This window comes from Alosa alosa, chromosome 18 (assembly GCF_017589495.1).
Source record: "Alosa alosa isolate M-15738 ecotype Scorff River chromosome 18, AALO_Geno_1.1, whole genome shotgun sequence".
NCBI classification, from domain to species: domain Eukaryota; kingdom Metazoa; phylum Chordata; class Actinopteri; order Clupeiformes; family Clupeidae; genus Alosa; species Alosa alosa.
The window spans coordinates 26,165,801-26,190,766 of NC_063206.1; the positions used below are offsets into that span (position 1 = coordinate 26,165,801).

The 24,966-nt window shown below is 41.9% G+C and overlaps 1 protein-coding gene across 20 annotated transcripts in view; it reads right to left on the bottom strand.

Annotated features, from left to right (window-relative positions):
* The window catches only part of khdrbs2 (KH domain containing, RNA binding, signal transduction associated 2), an 88,548-nt gene extending 64,368 nt beyond the window's left edge, over nt 1-24,180 (bottom strand). For all 20 annotated transcript variants that reach the window (XM_048269876.1, XM_048269883.1, XM_048269882.1 and 17 more), the window contains exons 1-2: nt 23,822-24,180; nt 6,627-6,754 (exon numbers count right to left, since the gene is read on the bottom strand). In XM_048269876.1, the coding sequence (XP_048125833.1) occupies nt 6,627-6,754; nt 23,822-23,912 (219 nt within the window). In that variant the 5' untranslated portion in view covers nt 23,913-24,180. The remainder of the gene's footprint in view (nt 1-6,626; nt 6,755-23,821) is intronic.
* Between the last annotated feature and the right edge of the window lie 786 nt (nt 24,181-24,966).

Consider the following 24,966-nt stretch of genomic DNA (forward strand, 5'->3'; position numbering starts at 1 on the left):
AGAGGTCTCTTCTTGGGCATATTATGCACATATGTAGTAGCCTACATTCTAGAGGAGAATACTAGCCTGACGAGCCAGACCCACATTAAAATGTAGGGTCTGGGCACTCACCATTCGCAGTGCTCAGTCCGAGGGGCGGGATAATAAGTTGTCTTTCAAATTCCCTCTGCACGCAATAGGACAGCGGCAGCGCTATGAGTACCATGCGTTTCCCACCAGCGGAGCTAGTTGGCTAGTTCAAACGTTTGCCAACTTAATAAAAGCTTAACTCGTGTCACACTGTTCGCCAACAGCAACATCCATCTTTTCAAGTAGCAGGGAATTCAAGCCAAACCATTGCTACTCTGCCATCAATCATTATGTTAAGCCCACCTAACGACTTTATACACGATTTCATTGGCCTGATTGAGTTTCGATTTCTGGAGCTCACAAGCCAACGGAGAGTTACTAGACTAGCCCTGGCAGCAAATGTAATTTGCTGTCGCTAGGGGCGCGTCTAGATTTCTAGGCTAGGAGAATACAGTATTTCTATATTCTCTATAACAAGAATATTCTATATAATGTATAATGAGAATATAATATATAATGAGGCATGATCTTTAAATTGCAATTGTTTACAGCCATCACATTCATTCATTCTTACACAGGGATGGGTGTATTACGAAAGTGTCATGAATCATATGTGAGCCCCATCATAAAATTATTTCTGCTCTCAGATCTTCTCTGGTTTCTATGTTTGATTGATAAATGAGGGTGTTCTGTTAAGCCTAATGATTTGTTTATCGGTCATTATGAAGCCAATGAGTGATCTTTGTTCTTTCCAAAGAGTGTCTATACATAAACTCCTGAAGACCCAGCTCTTTAGAGAACATCTCCTCTCATAGCACCACTTACAACAAGTCTTGCTGATCCTAGCACTTACCAGCCGTCTTGAACTGACACGTAACTGTTAAAAACAGCACTCACTGATGCACTTATTCTTACTGTACTCTACCGTTTTTTAAATTGTCCTAAAATTGTTGAGAATTGCTTTAAAACTTAAACTGTTTACCATGTTGTTAGTCGCTTTGGCTAAAAAATCGTCAGCCAAATGTAATGTAATGAAATGTAATGTAATGTAATGTCACTAACTGGGTTTCTATACATTTTAGTGCAAATTTGGAACATTCAAATAGGGAATCCTGAGTGGAAACACTTAATCGAAAAAAAAAATATTCACTGAGGGGGTGGATTGACTTCCATTTCAATTTTGGTTAAATGACTACGGTTATTTGTGTGGGATTTTGATGTTCAGTGACTCCTAGTTCAAAACTGGAGTGAGGAAATTAGCAACAAAACTCTCAAAATACGACTCCAATGGCTTCCAGTTGCAGGTCGACAGAAATGAATAGCTCTCCTACTGCGACTTTGCCCTGTTTATAATGGGCCAAGAGCAAAATCAATATGCACCTGACAGCTACATTGGCTCTGGTCTAGTGGCTGGACAAAAAATAATCCCTGTGGTAATTCTTAATAACATAGACCTATTAGGCCCACAACAGTGCACCAATTAAAAAGATGTTTATTTTTAAATGTGGTGCCGTTTAAGAGACTACAACTGGGCACAGCCTTGTCCTGCTCTCTGTGCTGCTATGAATCTGGAGCAGTTGCTCCAGTGCAAATCCATCGACCGGATGTCCTTACAAGGCTCAAGGATTTAGCTGTAACCTTATGAAATCTGGCAATCAAAGACATACCAGGCATCCAAACTCAAAGTACACACTAACACCCTGGAATGAGTCCAGTACTCTATCTACTATGTGCAGTTAAGCTGCTTCACCAACAAATCCATCTGTAGAGAGAGTGAGGATTTTGACTGGCAACAATGGGAGCTCCCCCACAAGTTAAACCACTGGACTTCTATTTTTCCACAAGATTCTCTGAGCACCTGAGTCAATACAAGGATACAAGGATACAAGGACGTTTATTGTCACATGCATATAGTTACTGGAAGTAAGAAATGCAGTGAAATTATGTCTGGTGTCAGCCTATTTGTGCATTTATGGGGGGGGGGGGTAAAAAGTGCAGTAGAAGAGGGGTTTAGTAGATTAAGTGGCAAGGGCTGCATAAGAAAGGTGGGGAGGATTGAGATTGGGGGGGGGGGGCACCAACAAGGAGCACCCAAGAGCAACAGGGGCAAGGAAAAACTCCCTTACCAAGGAAGAAACCTTGGGCAGATCCACGGCTCAAGGGGCTAACCCAACTGCCAGGGGTCTTGGTGTGTGTTGGGGGGATGACAGGGGAGATAGGATAGTGTGCTGTGTATGGTGGGGAGAGGGCAGTGTGCAATATGTGTGTTGGAGAAGCTTCCTCATGAGACAATGTGCTGTGTATTGGGGGCAGTGTACTGCAAGTATGATGAAGGGACTTACTATTGCAAGCAGAGTACTGTATGTATGATGTATGTGAGTGATGACAGTGAAGATGTGTGTGTGGGTGGGAGGGGAGTGGAGCAGTGACTGTGTGTGTGTGTGTGTGTGTGTGTGTAGTGTGTGTGTGGGTAGGTGGGGGCAGTGTGCTGTAAGTATGTAGAGGATGTGTGTTGGAGAAGATCCTGAAGACAATGTGCTGTGTATGTAGGGAGGGGGGGGCAGTGTGCAGCTAGTATGTAGAGGAAGCTTACTGTAGCAAGCAGTGTGCTGTATGTATGTGAGGTGATGACAGTGATGATGTAAGTGTGTGTGTGTTTTGTGTGTGTGTGTGTTGGGGATGGGGATGGGGGTAGGGGGGGCAGAAAGACTAGGCAATCAAGGACATGGGTAGATAAATGGAGGAGAAATCAAAAATAATAAATAAAAAGTTCTATGGAGATGTGCAAAAGTTGGAGAAAGTCGTGTGTGTGTGTGTGTGTGTGTGTGTGTGTGTGTTTTGACGTGTGATGAAATAAGAAAATAAATAAAAGGTCTGTAGCATAGGGAGAGGGATGTAAAAGTGCTAAAAGTCATGTAGGTGTGTGTGTGTGTGTGTGGTGTGTGGGGGTCATGAGTGAATGAGTGCAAATTCAGTATAGTGTGAATTCAGAGTTGGGAAATGTTTGAGAGTGCTGAGGAGTGAATGTGTGCAAAGTCAGTATAGTGTGAGTTCAGAGTTCAGATGGCCTGGGGATAAAAACTTCTCCTGAGTCTCTCAGTTCTGGCTTTGTGACTACATAGGCGTCTTCTTGATTTCAGCGGTAGGAATAATCCATTGTTAGGATGAGAAAAGTCCTTCAGAATCTTTTGGGCTCTTAGAAGTACTCTTCTGGAATAGATATCTTGTAGAGCAGGGAGTTGAGCTCTTATAGTACGTTCAGCTGAACGCACTACTCTCTGCAGAGTACTACAATCTCTAACTGTGGAGTTCCCATACCAGGTGATGATGCTACCAGTAATAAACTATCCTCTTCATACGGACGTTCCATACACAATACCAGTTCACATCGCAAGCCGTTCAAACAAGTAACTAAGCAGAACCATTGATCCCCTCTCCCCAGAATTCAATAATACTGTAAATCAACATGAAGTTGGTGGTGTGATTACTTCAGCCTGAAAGTAGGACTGATACTCCACAAAGCCGAAAAGTGTCCAGCTATTATAAATATTTTTGAATATTTTTTTTTTTTTTTTTAAATGGCAAGGCAATTTGTGGATAGGAATAATGAGGGAAAAGATGTCAAACCAGAAAATCCCCAGAAAACAGAATACATTGCATAAGACTATATAATGCCAAAACAATACATCAATCACTGAAACATGTGACTTTGAAATTTCTACAGCATTTAGATACTACTTACATATTTTTTTGTCAGCAGAGAGCAGACCACTGTTTACTATAGGTTTTGCAGTTATAGCAGTTGAAGGACGAAGATAGGGAGCAGTCTGCATTACTTTGAGCTTAATTGCATAAATTAATACCAGCCAGCTTTAATGAGAACATCAAAGAATCTTTGTTTAACTGAGGATCTTCCCAAGTCACAGCAGACAGAATCTTGCTGAGAGATTTGCCTGCTTGGCTTTCCATGTGACAAGATTTACTCACAGAGCTGCCCCAGCAAAATAATTAAATGCAAACCGTGATGTGGTCCCAAGTGAAAAGGGGTATTCTATTATATCTCTCTCTCTCTCTCTCATATTCTCTCTTTTTTGTGAATTTTCTGCTTTGCCTCTTGGTGTCTTTGTAAACAGGCTGCAGGAATGTATTTGTTGCAAACAAACACAGAACCTGATACAGTAAAGATATTCAAAACCCAGTGTCGGAGGAGAGCAACAGCAAAGGCATTTTGAACATTCACTGAGATGACTGATACAGCCCCCAGTTCCCTATGCAAGAGTAATGCAGAACCTACGATAATTCAGGAAGAAATGTGCCCTACATGATAGCATGGGCAGACCCTACAACACAAAAGTCCTGGTGCAATTGTTGAGATTGGTGGAAAAAAACATTAATTATCATGTATTTACATTGAGAAGAGGTGAAAGTTTACACAGGGAATTAAATGAGAATTCTGGCACTTGTCAACCTGGGCCCTGTTGTCAGATCTTTGAGTACTGCCATTGGAAGGATGGGGGATACCCCTAGATACCCCTATGTCTTTTTAATTCAGTAAATGTAAACAGTATCATTTCAGGCAGTCACATAGATAGCTACCGTGCAGCAGGCTCTTTGTTTAAATCAGATGGCGCGGCAAACACAGTGGTGAGAGCACTGTTTTGTGTGTGGGTTTTTGGCCGCTGGCTTCTGTCTTCTTTGGTCGCTTCCGGTAAAGTCCAGACTAGTCGCTTATGAAATACATGCAAACACGTTATACCGGCACAGATCTATCTCTGTAAGAATCGTTTTCATGTTGTTACATAAACATTTAAACGCTCAATGATCGTTTTTTGGAAATAGACTTCATGTATTGTTCTCCATGTAAATAGGAGAAAGGAATGAGTTCAACAACTTCACCCGACTTTATTGGAAGAGACCGAAGAAGACAAAGGTATGTGACTTCCTGCACAAACACTACAATTATACGGTTTCTTTACATTTACTGCATTAAACAGTCACAAGGGGGTATCTCTCTAAGAACCCTACTGAGAGGGCTCAGGGCTCTCCTACAACAGTAGAGCAGCTGTTTAGTGTGTTAATGTTGTTTGCTAACAGCTATTATTACACCTAAACCGCTCAATGGGCATTTTAGGAATTGTGAAGGCATGCAACTCCAGATCAGTAAAAAACCTAGTCGGGATGTATCTGACTTAGATTGTTCAGTTAACCACAACACAGTGAGCTTCTGCTTGATCTACTACGAGCTGCTTGTGTAATTGTGTGTAAATGTTTTATAGTGCCTGAAAACACTGACAATGTTTGCATGCTGTCTGTAGCGCTTCCCCTCTCACATCCAGAACGAGTCTTTAATCTTTCAAACCAGCCAGAAAATGAAGACAAACAAAAGGAGCACAAGGAGGAGAATGGAGAGGAAGGAGGAAGCATAGTAGAGTGCGCCACAGCTGTCAGCATCTGGATTTGCTGTACGCCACCAAAACGAAACGGCCTCAGCTCAGTGTAGCGGCAGCCATGCCATGCACGGAGGATCCACAGCCCCCCCCCTCTTCGCGCCTGACCTCACCAGCTTCCCCTGGCCACCTGTCTAAGTCTCGCAGCTCCAATTATCCCATCCTGAGATCACAATCCCACTGTAAGCCGACCCAGCGGAGTTCTGAGTCCATTTTGGTCAGGATATGAATATTCTGATGACAAACCCCATCTGTTGGCACCATCCAACGCAGGAGTGTTTCCTCCAGTCATTTTAAAGCCAGTATGTTCTCCTTTGCCATGAATATTTTGCTGATAGCAGGTGCAGGAGATGAATTGAACTGCCCCTCTCAAGACAACCATGAATAGGAACAGGCAAATTCTCCAGGCACATGGGGAACACTGGCTGTAATGGGCTACATAAATGGAATACAAAAATATGTGGGGGATTTAATAATATTCTGCTGTTTCTTTTGCAAGTATTTTGATGTATGTTTACGGTGGTGTTGCATGCCTTGGATGGTGAGGAAGAAATGTTCTTGTACACAACTGAGAATATTTGTCCAAAAAAGCCAATAATGAAATGTCACACACATTGGAGCTGTGGAAGTGAATGGGAAAAAAGGCTGGCTGTTTCTAAATGTCTCAAAGAGCACTGTTGCCTTTTCTAAAACCATAGAGAATGGCAAATTTAAACGTGGTCCATCGTGGTCCATCTGTTTCAATCAGGAGACGGACTCTATCATAGCTGCTGTCAGGCTCAAAACTGCTTCTGATATCACTTGGGGCAAAATAACCCTGTCAAAACAATCTGTTTGCATATCAGCAAAATGACCGCAAAGATGGTATTGGAAGTGAAGGAAAATATTGTATCTGCTTTTTTGATGGTTTATCTTGGCCCATGGGTATGATGCTGTTACAGTGAAGAAGTTAGTTTTGTGATAGTCCATCAAAATGGAGATCCATTTCAAGAACAAATTTTGTTGAATAGTGTCAAAGTGAATACATAGCTATATACAATAATTTGGCTATTGTCGGTGTTAAGGTCTATTATGCTTATTCAAGTGTGAGAACTCACTGCAATATCTTACCTTTGGGTACTGCTGAACTGGGATGAGCACTCTTTCAGAAAGTTTAATGTTTTTGTTGCTGATGACATCCAGGTACTTCTTAACTTCACCATCTTTCCGTAGTTCATCCCCTTCAAACTTCTCAATTTCTGTAAGAAAAAAGCAGTGCATGTGACAAAAGAACTGTGCCTGGTTGTGTAAGTCTCTAAATGGGCTTGCACCTTCTTATCTGTCAGAACTTTTATAACCACATGCTCCATCAAGGGCACTTAGGTCTGCTGACCAAGGCCGCCTTGTAGTCCCACCATCAAGGTTAAAGAGCAGGGGAGATCGGGCTTTTGCAGTAATTGGTCCTAAACTATGGAATGAGCTCCCACTACATATAGGATTGGCTCCTTCTTTGCCTGTTTTTAAATCACATCTTAAAACTTACTTTTACTCCCTGGTTTTTAACTCCGTATAAGTGCTTACTCAATCGATTTTATTTTAGATTTTGTACTGTTTGTCTTTTACATGACTTACTGATATGTTTGTTTGTACCACTCCCCCTGCTCTTGTGTATTGATCATTCATTATCTGTCTATCTGTCTATCAACTTTTTCTTATTGTACAGCACTTTGGTCAACTGGTGTTGTGTTTAAAGTGCTTTATAAATAAACATGACTTGACTTGACTTGTTGTCAGCATTTCACAACTGAGTGAAAGTGCTCACACCGACATTAACTGATATTATGCTCAAACACTGATGAACTGTGCTGACTATTCAGGATAGTGTTGATATTATAACCTTATGACAGTGAGTCATTTATGCCAAACATGACCTGGAAAAAGAGACAGAGAAATGAGATTGGCCCATTACTTCTTGCTTGATACATTTTTACAACACAAGGAAATTCAATTGAAGTCTAGCAGTCAAAACAATCAGCTGTAAGATGGATGTTAGCTGGATGAGGTAGATGTTTGACCCCCAAGAAAAATAAAAAAATCAATTTGCCACTGTAACCCTAACCTTAACATATATTTACATTTTATTCATTTAGCAGACACATCTATCTGAAGCAACTTAAACATGTCAATTACATTACAAAGGCCATTGTCCCTGGATCAATTTGTTAAGCGCCTTGTTCAAGGGCACAACGAGGGAAGCCTTCACCCAATCCCACATCAACCCATATCTGGCCCTCTATCAGAAGCGGGTTCAAGCTCTGCTGAGTTAAACCCTGGTCCAGCACCACTCACAGTTAAGCAATAGGGGAACACTCTATGCTACACTGTTAGAAGTGGGGGAAGAAAGGAGAGAGAGGAGGATGACAGCGGAACAAAATGGAGAGAGGAGAGAGAGAGAGAGAGAGAGAGAGAGAGAGAGAGAGAAGCTGCTAGATTATCTTCCCACTGGAGTCAATTGTTCTAAACGTCACCCCTATCTGTGGCAAATCAGCCAGGTCTATTTTTACATGCACGCGACAGGATCCGGTCTTCAGGGGCAGCGGAGAGGGAGGGTGGGTGGGGGTGCAGCCTGTGGGGCCATCTCCATGCTCCATGCAGCTGGAAAGTTTTGGCAGCCGGGCGAGCGCGAGAGCGCCCCGTGTGCAGCCACTGTGCCGTGCACGCCTCAGTTATCAGAGGAGTGGTTCGGTGTCCTCTCCTTGCACTCTGGGACTCCAACTGGAATAATGTTGCCTCTCGTAGACTAACCATATCTGGGAGGGACAGTTTGGTCTCTAAGGGGCTAGAACAACTATAATTATATTTTCCCCCCAAATCAGACAGAAAAAAGCTGACCGCAAAAGTCTTCTTGACTGCAAAGCCGTGGGCCGAAACTTGAAAGTATTTGCATAGTAATGTCAGAGTAGACACTAACCACATAATGCATGTGGTCAGTGTCTCAATGTGGAAATGGCTGTCTCAACTCAAATAATGCAATTTGTTATAACAATGCAATGCATTAATACTGACATAAACCTCCCTACACGCAAGCACCAGTAGGTCAGCACACAGAGGATGAAGCTTTCACTTCATGAATTCCTTTCGTTTCCATGAAAGTTCTAAAAGCCATAGATGACAAAACTGTCATTTAAAGTCGACCTCTATCGTGTTTCTCTGGATGTTAAATAAAACTACTTATTGGTATAACCGCTTGTTCTCATCGCTCAGCTCATGGTTTCCGCAGCACAGTAACTGTATGTGGTGCGCATTGCGGATTTAAATGAGTGCCCAAAAAGTGAAAATGCAGTACCTGTTACTTGCACAGCTACAAAGATTAATGATGATGATGTCAGTGAATGAAACCTGCCACAGTAACAGTTGCATCGATGAATATAAATGGTTCCCATCACTGACTTCTTAACATCTCAACTGTTGTAGAGATAGAAAAGAAATATTGGAATGCCATGCCAAGTTAAAAGCATGCGTAGAGCACCAGAGCACCAATTTTCATAAAAAAACATTTGTTGTTGTTTTTTAGCTACAGAAGACATAAACAAGCTGTATGGGCTATCTTCCAGCTGCGAGCTGAGTAGGAGAGAAGAGCAAGAAGTGCAACCATGCAAGGCCTCTTTACAGCCTCGCCTCCGTGTGAGTGAGCAGTGTGTTTGGGTTTCACTTAGTGGCTACAATTTAGCTTAGTGAAGCACGGCAATGTTTTCTTGGCATCCATCAGCATACTGTATGTGACTTATAGTAACTGAGACACTGGCCTAAAAATAGATGAAAGACCACACTGAAATAGTAATATGTTTATTCCAATATCCTGCAAAAAACAACAACACAAAAACATTTATTTATTCTGTTTGCCCTTCTGTTTGCCTTTCATTGCACTGCTAATGTTATGTACATAGTAAAGCATGTATTTTCAGTGTATTTATTGTTTGAATTTATAAAGTTCATAATATTCATAGTTTCCATTTGAGACTGTGTTCTGAGTATCATCACTGTCCTTACTGACATGCACTTTCTCTCACTTGGGCTGCAAAGACCTTTGAAGTGCTACACAATTGTCACTTCTCTCTTTCTCTCTGTAACTCTCTCTCCTTTTTGCACTCTCCCGGTCTCTGCTTAATTCACTTCAACTGCATCTCACAGAAGGGGACAAACTCAACCTAAAGTGAGAGACACTCCACACGCAGGTCTCAGCAGTGAGGAATGAACAGCGTGTGATTTATTGGGCTGATTGTTTCCGGCACACAACTGGATGTGGACACAGCTTTCTCCTCCCCCTCCTCCTCCTGATAGAGGACCGAATGAGAGAGAGATAGAGACCGAGAGAGTGAGACAGAGAGAGAAAGAGAGAGAGAGAGAGGGAAAGAGAAGAGAGGGCCGAGAGAGAGAGATAGAGACTGAGAGTGTGACACAGAGAGAGAAAGAGAAACAGAGAGAGAGAAAGGACAGAGAGCGAAAGATAGAGAGAAAGGTGCCAGATGGTCCCATTAAAAAAGTGTTTGCCAGAGCACACTCCCACTCCCATGTCCAGCCACAAAAGAGAACATTTCCAAGGAAACTATTTATTTGCTCTGTTTCAGCAGCGGTTTGGCCTGCTGTTACAATTGACTGGCAGGGAGCCCTGATGAGTCGGGGCCACTGACTCGTTCTCTGCCCAGTAAACAAATGTGGCCAGCTGGCGGCGAGTTGCAACACAAATGCAGCCCGAAAGGCACATCATGCTTTTTTATTATTGAGCAGCGGTGCTTCAAGGCGTGGCAACTGGAGGCCCACTAGAGAGACTAAACCAAACAGCAAACAGCACAAGAAGTAAGACCTCCTGATCGAGACCGTGTTTGCAGCATTAAAGAGTAAAAAAAAACCCCACTGAAACAAGCAATTTGGGCTGTCTTCTGATATATTCATACAATGGTTGTGTGTCATGCAATAGTACTTTTCCTAGCGCTAGACCAATGAATGACAGGACATCCTGTAGAGTGCATTTTGAGCTCGGACCATTCCTTCACACCCCTTCGGCAGAATGCCAGTGATCAGTGAGCTCCTCCGTCTTCCGACTCTAACCGACTCCAGCTTTATCGGCGCAGTGCCTCCTCCTGCTTTAACAATCACTGCAATTAGCACAGCCAGGTGGTGAAGGCAAAATACTGGGGAGGAGATTTACTTTCTGAGCCTCGAGTACACAGCTAATGTCTGGATGAGGAGAAAACACACACACACACACAGACACACACACACACACACACACACACACTCCCTCAAAGCATCAAAGGCCCCAGTGTTGCCTGCCTTGCCATATGGACACCTAAGCATAGGTAAAACCAGCGACACTTCTTACAGCTACTGCACTGAAGATGGTGGATGTTCTCAGAAGCAAAAACAAAACAATAAGAAATCATTGTTGGAGTGCTTGACTCAGAACTTTCTGTTCCACAGTTATAAATATGTATTCCTGATATCTTGCATGGTGTTTGTGAGCACCCATCCCTGGTCCTGGATATTAAACTGCTCTATCTTCTCTGAATCTCAGACACCTATTCAAGGTATTCTTTTTATTACAGCGTATCATTTTTGAGGCACATTACTGAATCAATGTAATCGATTCGTGGGGCTTAGTGTTATACGAGCCTCAATATATCACCTACAGCGAGAAACAGTCATGCTGCTTCGCCAAATTTACAACCTCAGATCTTATCAGAGAATCCGACCTGCTTGGTGCTTAAAAGATGAGATGACCTTCTCCGGAGAATCTCAAGGTTACCAGATGGGACCGATGATTTATGTGATGCACATTACAATAAGTTGCTTCTGTTGTACTAGATGACCTTAAATATTTGTGTGCATCACCATTTTCAGTTTCAGCACTTCTGTATGCTTGTTTCCATGCATGGTTGTTTGAGGGTATGTGCAGAGCCTGTGAATTTGTTGAGTTATTTCATATACAGATGTAGACGGACATGTCCAGAGGCTGTGTAAGTGATATCATTTTTCTCAAATCACCTTAGAGTTTTGTGAAGGACAACTCTGACTATCCGACTGATCACGCCTCCCACTTGACTCCTGCTGTTTCTCTCTCTCTCTCTCTCTCTCTCTCTCTCTCTCTCGCCACTTTGACATGAAAACCAGGAGAGGGTGGCACGGATTCTTCAAGTGTGCTGGTCGACAGATGTCAGCACAGCGGGTACCCGGAGTTATCAGGGGGTTCCCGAAAATACATCGGGAAAAAGACTCACACTAATTAACTCGGGAAACTAAGGGCAAACACGTTGGCTGTTTCCAGAGCTTTGGCCACACATAGCATGTACACCATGCAGTAAGCCAGATGGTTTGTTTTGCTCATATTGATAGGGTACATCGTCAGGTTTTCATTTGTTTACTACATTGTTTGATGTATATGCTCCTGTATCTCCTTTACAGTAGTGGTGAGCTGCTCTTTCACAGAAAGCAACATACACAGATTTCACACAAAAGAAAACATAGACATGCAGGTTTAGAATAACAACATGTTATTCTAAACCTGGATGTCTATGTTTCTAAACCAGGTGGAGGATACAGTACATGCTGGTAGAGGATACAAGCTGCTTTCAAACATACACATAATCGCCTCTCTCTCTCTCTCTCTATCTCTGTCTTCAACAAAGGAGTAAAAGTGCCGTTAATTGCAGTGAGGTCGCTTAATTGAACCTTTGCCTTTGGCTAGCATAGCCCAGCGTGGGGGAAATGAGTAAAATGTGCCTCTGCCAAGCGCAGGCACTAATACGGCAGGGGCAAACTGCATCTGAGCTCATGCCCTGCTGTGCCTCACTGCAGACACCTCTGCGTGTGTGTGTCTGTGTGTGTGTGTGCACATGCGCATGTGTTTGTGGTACAGAGTCTCATTTGAGCTTAAACACTGCCTGTGAGACAACAGAATGAAATGAACACTGGGTTTGAATGAAGGGGGCCTGGGGTTAGGTGTGTGTGTGTGTGTGTGTGTGTGTGTATGTGCATGTGTGAGTGTGTGTAGGGTAGGCTTGAAACTAGGCAAAAACTGTGAAAATAGATTGAGGGGCATTTGGGATATGTTGTGGGTCCATACTTGTCTCAGTCTGAGTCAATGCTGTCTCATTTAACAAGGGAGAGGTATGGTGTTGATAAGTTTATGTCATTTTGTCACTCATTGTCAATGTTCACCTTAAAGTCCCTTCGTGGTCGCCATTTTTACGTAACGGTCTGTCTTTCTTAGCTCAAATTATAAGGGAAAGGAAAGTAGGTAAAGTCAGGCACATTACACAGGACTTAGAAATGCATAAATGCTCATTTACTAAACCCTTTGAATTAGTAAGGTGACATTTCATTAATGAGCATAATCAGTGAAATTACAAGGTTTCTCCAGGGGTGCAGATCCGGATGTATATGGCCAGTATGGAAATGTCGCGGGGGTGGTGTAAGTAATGGGGTATTGTGTAACGACAGTCCAGATAGTCCCGTTCTCCATAAAGCAGTGAAGCGACAATTTAGTGTTAAACACTCCAGTATGAAAACTCTTAAACGAACACGTTAACGTCATAATCAGTATGTCATTTTGTCACTTCATTGTCAATGGTTCACAAACAAACATAAAAGTTGTTCACAAAATATCCATTTGCAGATCGATGTATCTGGTCCGTCTTGTGCTCAAATTATAAGGGAAAGAGGAAAGTAGGTAAAGTCAGGCATACAGGACTTAGAAATGCATAAATGCTCATTTACTAAACCCTTTGAATTAGTAAGGTGACATTTCATTAATGAGCATAATCAGTGAAATTACAAGGGTTCGTTTCACATTGGTTCACAAACAAACATACATTGTTCACAAAATCTCCAGGGTGCAGATCGGATGTATATGGCCAGTATGGAAATGTGCGGGGTGTGTAAATGTGCGGTGTGTGTAACGACAGTCCACGGTCCAGATAGACACGTTCTCCATAAAGCAGTGAAGCCGACAATTTAGTGTATTAAACACTCCAGTATGAAAACTCTTAAACAGACACGTTAACGTAATTTAGTGTAAACGATGTTCGTCACACTCCAGTGTGGAAACTCTTAAACAGTTTAACGTCGAAACACCAGTATGGAAACTATTAAACAGACAATTTAGTATCGAACACCAGTATGGAAACTCTTCAACAGTTTAGCGTCAAACACCAGTATGGAAACTCTTAAACAGACACGTTAATGTAATTTAGTGTAGACGATGTTCGTCACACTCCAGTATGGAAACTATTAAACAGTTTAACGTCAAACACCAGTATGGAAACTATTAAACAGACAATTTAGTATCGAACACCAGTGTGGAAACTCTTCGACAGTTTAGCGTCAAACACCAGTATGGAAACTCTTAAACAGTCAGTTTACGTGTGGGCTCTCAGCGGATACCCCACAACAGCAAACAAGGAATTCAACCCGTGGCCTACGTCTCTCCAGTTCAGTCAGTCAGGGCAGGGATTCCTGAGGGGAAGGCTTATTGGCAGCTAAAAAGCTAACGTTTTTAACTAACTAGGACTGTAATCCAGGGATTAAACGACCTGTCTGCAGCACTGTTTTGGTCACGTCTTACTCCTTTCCTGCACTCACGCTTTATGAGACGCGGAAACTTATAGGCCTAATTAAGGGAGGTGTGTCTTAAACAAGGGACGTTTGGCAAAGTCGCAAGTCGCACATCTCCATTTGCCGGAGCGTCACAGTGTGTATGTGCGTATGTGTGTGTGTGTGTGTGTGTGTGGGGAAGCCCTGCTGTTTGCAGTGGAATGAAATGGAAGGGCCCTAGAGATGAACTATGGGTATTGCACTGCCAAGGCAAGGTCCCACATTGAGGGCTGATCAAGTGCAATTCAGGGAGCCTGTGAAAGACACCGAGTCATTTTATTGGAATGAAGGTAGCCGGACTCTCTCATGACTCGGCATTACCAGAGGGCACCCATGGCAATAAACTCAGTTGCAAGAGGGTGGAAGACTTGAGGTGTTAAGGAGGTATGGCTATCTCCAACATACAGAGAAATGCCTTACAAATAGCATTCCCAAACCACTTACACATACCGTGCTTTCATACACATATCTGTGCTTATTATATGGGCGAGTTGACGTGTTAGGTAAGTACGGCTATCTCAAACATACACAACACACTTACATACTGTGCTTGCACACACATGTTTGTATGGCTGCATAAATTCAGGAAACAGATTGAGGGAAAAGCAACGTTCAAGGCTTTGGATTAATCTGACTGTACATTTGCTCACTGCATATGAGTTGAGAAATATATGGCATAGCGACACCATGTAGACTCAGCCTATATGTAGACTTTATGGGCACATTCCATCACGGTAATAAACAGTAACAAATTGGGTGGAGATTGAGTCAAAGTCAAGTTAAGGATGTGATCCGTCTTGGCATATTGTCTCTGCAGCGAAAGAGGCCATTAAATACACCTCAGGTACACACACGGACACACACACACAAACACATGGACACACACACACACACATTTATTTACTCCTGCTGTGCACGGGCAAATGATGTAATCACATAGTGACTACCTGTAATGTTTGTGTTAGTGTGTAGTGTGTATGCACGTGTGTGTATACTGTATGTGTATGTGTGTGTGTGTGTGTGTGTGTGTGTGTGTGTGTGTGTGTGTGTGTGTGTGAGAGAGAATCAGGGGGAATAGTACTGTATATGTGAGTGTAAGGAAAACAGCCAATAAAAGTGTACAACAAAGATACAGAGAGTAAGGAAGAGTTTTAAAGACTGAAGACAGGGTGTTCTCAGTGATGCTTCCAGTCCCTACACACACTAAGCAGCTGAGAGAATGCTCCCTCCACAGCAAAGGCCATCTGGGTATCTTAAATTCTCTGTTGTTTCATAAAAACGGGAAAGCATGCAGGGGGAAAAACAGTAAATTGATACACAGACAATAGTCAGTTTCTAATTATTCAGTGGAGGGGGGGGGAACAGCAAACGGCTTGATAGGATTCTGGCAAAGCATCTTGTTATCTATTTTTGTAGGCTGGCTGTGTTCCCTGGACTTTTTTCAGGTGTGTTGGAGGTGAGACAAACCAGATGGAAGAGCAAAAGCCAAAAGAGAGAGAGAGAGAGAGGGGATGAGTGAGACGGTGCGTGCAAGCTCCCCTAGCATTCCTACACTTCTGGAGCACATGCCTAGTCACGTCTTCACAAAACTAATGTAAGACAGTCAACTTAGCATTTCTTTTGTCGTTGCTGTGGCTGTGCTAGTCAACAATTCTGCACTGGTTATGACTGTATAAAAAGCAACACCTGGGTTGTCTTCTTAAGATAAGTTATTGATATTTCCGGAAGGTTCTGTTTATAGTACTTTCCCATATAGCTTTTGAAACTAAAGCTTTTGAGTTCTTTTAGCCTTTCAAAATAATCAACCATAAGGAAGAAGGAACATTTTGTGAACAAGATTGCTAACATTGTGAACCATCAGATGTTTTAATGCTTGAAAAACAGGAAATCTTTCAGATGTTCAAATGGAAGACACTTGCATACACCCTTACAAATAGATGCAAGATTTTGTTAAAATGGCTGGGAGGAAGGAAAAAAGACACATGCCAGCACTCCAAAAGGAAAGAGCATATTGAGGGTCTGTGCCATTATCCACTCTTTGGGTAAGGGCACTGAGGTCCTTTCACACCTGGGTGGCATACTTAATGCAGTGCTTTGTGGGTCAGCGTACTTAGCCAAAGGCCGCACCCTGGGGGTTTGGAGGTGAGCGCAGAGAGAGAAAAAATGCCCGAAGTGCAGCCTGCACTCTGGACCTATTTGAGAAACAAGGCACACATGGATACTTAAGCAAAGCACACAAATACACACACCAAGTGCTCAATCATTCAAGTGCGGGGACTGGGAAGAGATCTATCAGCGCATGAGCATTTCTCTTCTGCCTTGGTCATGCACAAGGGAAGCCAAATTCTCCATTTCAATTCCATTTCACCACTGTGGATATGGTATTATAGCCTCGTGAGACCATCCTCGTGGACGCTCTGTTAGGACGTCATACGCTTCGTTGATCTGATTGGTTGATTTGGCCCGTCTATCACCAACATAGATGGTGATAGACAGATGGTTTATCCAATCAGCTAACCAGTATTTTCGCCCCTTCTCCAACAGGAAGTTCCCAGATGGATATGCTGAGCAAATGCGAAGCAATCCATCTGGCAGAGTCAGGTTAATGGTATTAATGGCTGCATGCAATGCAACTGTAAAATTTGACCATATCTGTGAGATGAACACAGCTCTGATGTTTGTATGGTCTTGCCTGATCTGCCTCCCCTCTGTTGAATGATGTTGGGATGACTTGGGGTGAGGCACTGTTTAAAGCAAAAGGTCAGTCTGCATAAAATGATGGGTAAATTGATGGGATCTTCCCATGAGAGGCTGAGACAGATTAAGGGAGTGAATACTACAGTAGCTCTAGGTGATGCAGGTTCGCCTACTCAGAGTGAGATGCCTTCAAGTTTGTGAGAGATCCAGGGTTAGGATAGAGGAACTTGTTCTAGAGCTTTGCCTCCTTTTGTATAATGTATAATACCAGTTGATCCTGTGCTGGTAGATTACATTGGGTATAGATCCACATCTCTCTATATTCAGTCTTTTTCTGCTTTTTGTAAGACATGTTTCTGTGTTACCATTAGTTTTGGTGCCTTGGACTTCTCTACGCCCTCTGAATAATCCCAGCTACTGTATAAGCACCATTTTGTCCATCCTATTTTTGGCCAATGTGAACCCTTCTTCCACCTCACCACAACTGTGAGATATGCATAAGACTTACGGAGGCTACACCATAACTGAACTTAACTGAAGCGTTTCATTCCCGTGGTGTCTGCTGCACCAATCAGCTTCCACTATAATCAATCTACGTAACTGGCTTCACCAGACGTGATATGCGTACACTTGAAAAAAATTAGACCAGTCTTCTAAAAATATTTTTACACTCAGACATATTTTTACACACATTTTTACAATCGGAGCACTTCAGTTGCAGGCCCGGGCCTTATTCATAAAATCCACGCAACAACCTTTGATCTTTTTGGATTCTGACACTGTCAGACTATTTCAAAAACAGGTGAAAGGTCAAAGAGGACAGGAGCTGTGCTGTTTGAAGGCTGGCATATATTGCAATCCTAATAAAACTTCTAGTAGCACTTTGAAAGTAATCACAGTTTGTTTTCCAAAACCTATTACCAGGTCATGCAGAGAGGGCATTATTTCATTTGGAAAGCTACAGTCATTATCAAATTACACAACTGTGTCCATGTCCTTTAGTGAAAGGAGAGACGAGAAGCCAACTGTCTCAATGTCTCAGAATCTCTTGAGCATTGAAAAGGACATATTTTCTTAAGTGACACATAATCTCATTTGAATGTTGGAAAAATGCAAGTCTTATGTCAAGCAAGCATCACCAATCTATGAAAATACCTCCAGATCAAAAAACAGTTGGCAAATGTGTACCTGTTAAGAAGCCAACATAATGCATAAGGAGGATAATCATGAGGTATTGAATGCATAGATGAACATAACAGATGTGTTTCATGACATTAGAAAACTCATTGCTGTTCAGGAAATGCCTTGGCTATTCATTCGTAGTAGAGATGCACCGATAGATCGGCTGGTGACCGGAATCGCCGGATTTTCACGTGATCGGCCATGACCGGCGACCGGCCGGTCAGTCTGAGACATGCCGATTTTATGCCGGTCAAATGCACTTGTGCGCCGCAATTGTAACAACACCTAGCTGAGTTTGCAAAGTTTGAAGAAGCTAGCAACCAGGCCAACACTCAGGGCTGGATGTAGGGCTACAAACAAAGCGCTAATAGGCTACTGAGTTTTTCTATGCAGCAATTGGCCTACTGCGTGGAATTTACTACGCTGTCACTTCATTAGGCTACGTAAACATCGCTCATCACCGCCCGTCACTGCCGCTAATTGCGTGCCCGCAGCTGAACCACAAGCGCTGCTGAACTATTTACTGCACGTAGACTAGGGCTATGCCTTAAAATACCCTAGTATAGTCTAGCAGATTGAGAAGTGGATGTTGTGAAAGTGAACAAACGATAGCCTATTACAAAGGCAAACAAACGTTAAAGTTGCTTTTGACATAGTAGCCTACAATGAAGAAAACTGATGCTCTGAATACTGAATCAGCCGTCTCTGAAAGTTTCTATAGCCTAATTGATGCATTTAACCGAATTTGGATTTAATTTTTTTTCACCGCCAAAACAGACGTGCACTGTTTTCATATATGGTGGAGCACCTAATCGCTATTAGCACTTCTCCCCTGTGTTTGCGTGATAGCCTAGGCCACTACCACTTTTCCCTCGCCCTCCCATAAATTCTAGCCTGGGTGTTCCCATGCTGCCTTGCGCGCGATTTGATTCACGCTGCTAGGGCAGCCTGGAGACCATGGAGCAAATTTTCGCCTGAGATAGGGAACCAATCACAGAAAAGGGGGGAAAGCAAGACGATGATGAGCTATGCACAGACGCATTTGATAGACATCCGTGGCACCCAATAAACGGATCTGGGCATTTTTTTCAAATACGAGAAAATAAACGTTTGGTTCCCAGACCACGTCTCATTGAGAAGTGGTGGCGCTAGCCAGGCTACATAAATTCATCAATGCATATGAAAATGTTACATGGTAGCATGTTCAAATGTATCATGGTAGCATGTTCAAATGTATCATGAAAATTGTTCTTATATCTTTAGTTGGATATTGGATGTGAGAAGAATAAAATGGGTGTTCCATAACTTAACTTAATCCATAATTTGATACTGCAGCTGAAGTTAGACTTGAAGAAGAATCTGTCTGCTCACCGGTTCCATTTTTTTTAACAGCCATTTCATTATTGATAAGTTGATTACATGTCTATATTAACATGTTCTATAAAAAAGATAAAAAGATAGAAAACAAAAAAAAAGATAGAAAATAACTATTTGTGTGTGTGCTGTAAATTGGTTAGAAGAAATGAAATCGGAATCGGCTAAAATCGGTATCGGCAGGTCAAACTCTATGAAAAATCGGAAATCGGTATCGGCCCAGAAAATTGCAATTGGTGCATCTCTAATTCGTAGACAATAAATGGTGATGGAAATTTGTTCTGGTATACTGAGTCAACAAGAATACTGTCACATTTACTTGTACTGTCCCAATGAATTTGATCCAATGAGATTACAGGGGAAACTCTTAACAATGGTGATCACATTTCCTAAAGCTGGATATTGCTGATCTAAATCAGTAGCTAAACTGAAGATGAGGCAACATACAGTAGGGACAAAAATGTGTGGCTACCATATTGCCCAGGGCTGTTGTTTTCTATATTTATACAGTGGAAAGCTGTTGAAATGGTAAATGCATATAATTGTTAAGTGGGCCTAGACTGTAATCATCACTAGGGTAGCACTGGACTATTGCCTCTTGAGGCTCTTCGGTGTGAAATACTTATGAAGGCCAAGTTTCCCTGAGAAGAGTGGAGAGTTGTGCTAACAGGTGAAAATCAGGCAGAAACTGGAGAGAATGTGTCACTCCCCCACACTTCATGACATCTGCCAGCAGAGTTCTGTGACATTACTGACATGGATCCTGAGCAACAATTTTAGATTTTTGCAGTTTTACCAGCAGTCATCCGGTTCCTGTGAATTTTTTGTCATTTTCTGGGCCTTATTCTATTTCAGCTGCCCCTGGGGAGGAACATATTTTTATTCACACTTCTTTTTCGAGCACTCACTGACTGGCTCGTTCAGCAGTGCTTCCACTACCCCTGTCTCTGTAAATTGACAACCTACTGCAGTGGGTATTCTCCTCAGTGCAATTAAACTCCACGAAACAGCCACATCAACTCAGAACTCAAGAGGATCCTATATGCCTGAATTCACCATTTCACAGGGTTGATCTACCTGCAACCGGGGACAGAGTTAAAAAAGTACTTGTGCATGCAGCCTTCCCCTGGGCTCGGTACTACAGAATGATGAACAAGAACTTTTGTAGCCCACATAAATGGCACAGCTACACACAGTACCAATGGTTTGGGACTCTACACCATATACCTGCAGTAACAAATTGTAAATGCTAAATAAGGTAAATCTCTCTCCCAGAGGATGAAATTGGTAGGTAAATTGTCACGTAAATAAGCTGATAAGGTAAATCACTCTCTCGGAGGATTCTAGTATGCCGTACAAGGAATCTCAACAGCACATTTTATAGACAAATTCATGCAATTGAACAGAGCAAATACAGCTACACATTGAGTTGAGAGAGAGTTTCCATGTATGGCTAGATGTAAACACTGACTTGAACCCACAGACAGAACCGAGGAGAAATAACTTCCTGGGTTAATGCTTTCACAACAAAGAAGGCAATGCCTGGGGAAATAAAATGGAGTTATAGAATAAAGCCTTTAAGATTCAGAAGCTTATACTGAGATATTACCTCAGATATAGCTGCAGCTGGAAAGATGGTGTTTTGTAGGAATATGGTGTGAATTGTAAATTGTAAGTAGTCTCCACGAGGTCAGGGAAAAAAAACATACAGTAAAATGCTTTCAAACAGCCCATTACTGTAACTGAACTACCTGGTGGTTCAAAGCCCAATACATGCTGTAATGTAACAAAGTTTTGGCAGCACATTTCTCCTCATAAAGTTTCAATATAAAGGATATGGTGTTAATAATTCTATTAACTTCTTGTGAAAGGCCGAGTTCAACAGCAAATGAAATTGGTGGCTTGGGCCAAACCACTATGTCTGTGCCCTGTTTACAGCATCCGGGCTGTATATGTACACCTGGGTTTCCTTTCGAGCGCACTTTTAGCAATTTGCTGCAATTGTCACTAAGTGTAGTGTGTAAGTTTAGATTACTGCATAGAAAACACAAATGTACAGATTCACTGAGGTACTTAACACATACTATTGCTTAGTTACATCCTGACAGTTCTATTGTTGTACTGCTTTGCATATGTCAAGCCACAAATTGAATTCTAAAAATTATATCCACTAAACTAAACTGTATGTTTAAGCATAGACTATGCAAACACATGCACACAAACACACACACACACACACAGTGGCTGACACACCTGTTTTCCAACTCAACCTTCTATGAATTCTAACAATCCAAAGATGGACAGCCTAAAAACATAAGCCAGTTAGCTGTGAAGGATATGACTCATTCACAGTGTGAAGAAGAGAGAGAAGGCTATTCAGTATGCTGTTGTGACTAAAAACAGTGGGTCAGACACAAATGTACAATACATCTGAATGACAGATACCTTATACGGCATTAACAATGATTTTAATTGGTTATTTGGTTTATTTGGTAGATTGAATGTATAGTAGCCTACTATAGATATCTTGAGAAGAGGGGAGAGGAGTGGATTAATAGATTAATCTTTGTTTTTGTCCAATTCAATATTGATCTGTAAAAACTACCAATCTTTAAGGCTATGCATTTCCCGCTTGTTTTCTAGGTTCGTTTCCACAATGGTTAGCCAGATAATAAAACCCATTGCCAACATGTAGAGTTTTTTAAACAACTCCCAATATATGAAAAGCTGCTTTGTAGTATTTAATATCTCGTTCCTATTAAATTAGGGAGTCAATGAATCAAACTGGGAAATCTGTGCCAATAACATCATGGAAATTATCAAAAATATTGCAAATGGAATAACACATTATCTATATTCCTCTTGGTACCCTCTTTGCTCTGTGCCACACATGACTGTGTGTTTTGAGTCAATTTCTTCTTTCTAGGGCTTAGTCTGACACAGTATGCCTAACCAGTTCATAGCAAATGTCACGGATATAAATGTTATCACCAGAGAATGACTAATTACCTTTTCTGAAGGGTATAAGATACAATCATGGAGCACTCTTGTGACTGCAGTTTGCAAAATTATTTCCATGGATTGTTTAATTAGCAATCTACACATTTATTTATTAGGCTGTAGTTTGCTCATAGACCTCATGTTTGTCTTTTTTATTTGTTTTGTTTATATGCAAAGGAGGTTCATCCAGGTGTTTAGCTAGAAACCACATCACTTACATCTGGTTGAGAAGCTACCCAGTCTACAAGAGCATGAGCAACATAAATACCTTTGCCATGTGCCTTCCATGCACAAGTAGCCTAGGCTATGAAAACTGTTATCTGTGCACAAATAGCACACGAGTAAAGTTGCCATGCTTTATTTCACTAAAACAGTCATGACTACTAGTCATAAATAGCTTAACTGAAGTGATGTCTATGACCAACGCAGGACCTGTGATCAATGCATTGTGCACCTGCATGACTACCGCGTTTGTTTAGCAAGAAGACAAAAGACACCTTGCTTAGTTGAGCTACAGTCGGATAAACACATGAGAAATAGTTTTGCTAATGTTAATATATGTAAGTGTTAACAAATGCAGGGACTTACCCATGTACCAGAGTATGCTACAAAGTGCTGTCTCGGAGTGATATTGGACGCAGAGGGAAAAGGTAAATGTTACAATGCCCTTTAGGTGGTGCAGCGATGGAAAAGGCCCTGCATAGCGATTTGTGGATTTACCTTAACTGTGAATCGGTGTCTTGATTAGAAGACGTTTGGAAAATATAGTGTATAGGCTAGGCTACGCGAAATGTGATAGGACAGGCAGCTTGCACGCTGCTGCACATTACCTCAACTTCGAGTTTATTACCTCAACTCAAGTCATAACCTAGTATGACTCCGTGGTATCGTAAGAAAGAGTCCGTTCATGCAAATTACCATTCAAGCGGGTGTAGCCATATTATATTGAGTGAATGGAATTGATATTACAAAAACATTTTTTTAATTATGTGGTAAATGCATGGTCTTCCTTGTGGCATTCTGAAAATACTGATTAAGTTTCAAATTGTTTGCATAACATGAATAAGTCTGTATTGTGGAGGAACTTCGGAAGCGCATGGAACACCGCATGGATCCACAACACACTAATAAAGCTTTGGTCAGCCACATTCATGGCACAGATATGAAAGATAATCGTGCGTTAGCGAATTATTTCTGTATCATACAGATTTAATGTTTTCGTTACTAGAAAGTAGTGCTCTAATCCGTCAAATTACGCAAATAAAAGGTCAAAAAACATGAAAATAGTTATTAATACAGTATCTAATTCTAAATTCGAATCGGTGAATAGCCTACCAGTAAAGGCACACAAGGTGCCTAACATAGACAAGCACCACTCGGTGAATGGATGTTATCTATAAACCAAAAGTGTTGTATCTTACCCTCTGCCAGAAGGCGAATTGCATGAACAAACGATGGGTCCAAGGTATCTTTTTCGGCCATCAGCTCTGGTAAGTATTTGTCCTGATCCATTTTACGGTACCTCTCCTGACCACCGCAAGTGCAGGTGAGAAGACAAAAGTGCTTGTGGTCGAGATGTGTTTGTGGGTCCCGCTTTGTAAATACGTACGCAGAAAAAAGGTGAAAGAAAAAAACCTATGATAGATAACACCAGATAGGAAAATCAGAACGCAGAAGAATTCAGAGCTGTGTACCCATCTCCCCTGGAAGGACTCTATCGTAACTCTCCCCGACCTTAGCTACAGAATGCAAGTCTGCAGCCCGCCCCTCCGTACCTCCACTGGTCCTATCATAGAACAAGCTGTTCACGACATATGCTCAATATAACGCTTTACACCGGGTTCCCCTCGCAGATGATCACCGCTGTTCATGGTGCCTGTTAATTGTATCCGCCATGAAATTAACATGGCTATGAGAACCTCTTCTTTTACAGTGGATCAGCTGTTGTCATTCACTGTCATTTTGTCAAATTGGCTTTGCGAGCTAACTGAACATTTTTTTTTCAGATTCAGTGCCAGCATATGCCTGGGGTGTAGCTGAAGGAATTTCAACACTGAGAAGACTATAATATTTTTTATTTACATAAAACAATGCTTAACATTTCACAACACTTCACTACACTACAGCACACCAAACATACTTACAACCTGTAAGGGTACAGTATTAGTGTACAGTTATAATGCACCAGTCAAAAGGCAAAGCAATTGTCATGTCTTTCTTTCTTTGCAAAAAGAGTCACAACTCTGTTTGGTGTGGTGAGGAATACCAATGAATGGATTTGTTTCAAGCTTCGATTTGTCAGGATGCATTAGACTGGTGTGATAGAACGCACTTACAAGGAATACATGCTAAAGCACACAGAGAGAGAGAGAGAGAGAGAGAGAGAGGAGAGAGAGAGAGACAACAGGCCTGTCTAATTAATGACTTGAATGGATTAGGGAATTGTGGGCAAACATCTGCATGGGGATGTCAACATTACATGACTCCTCATGACTGGAATGTAATCATATGCTATTTGGCTTTGGAACTGCATCACATACGTCATTTAGTGCATTTGGTGCTTTAA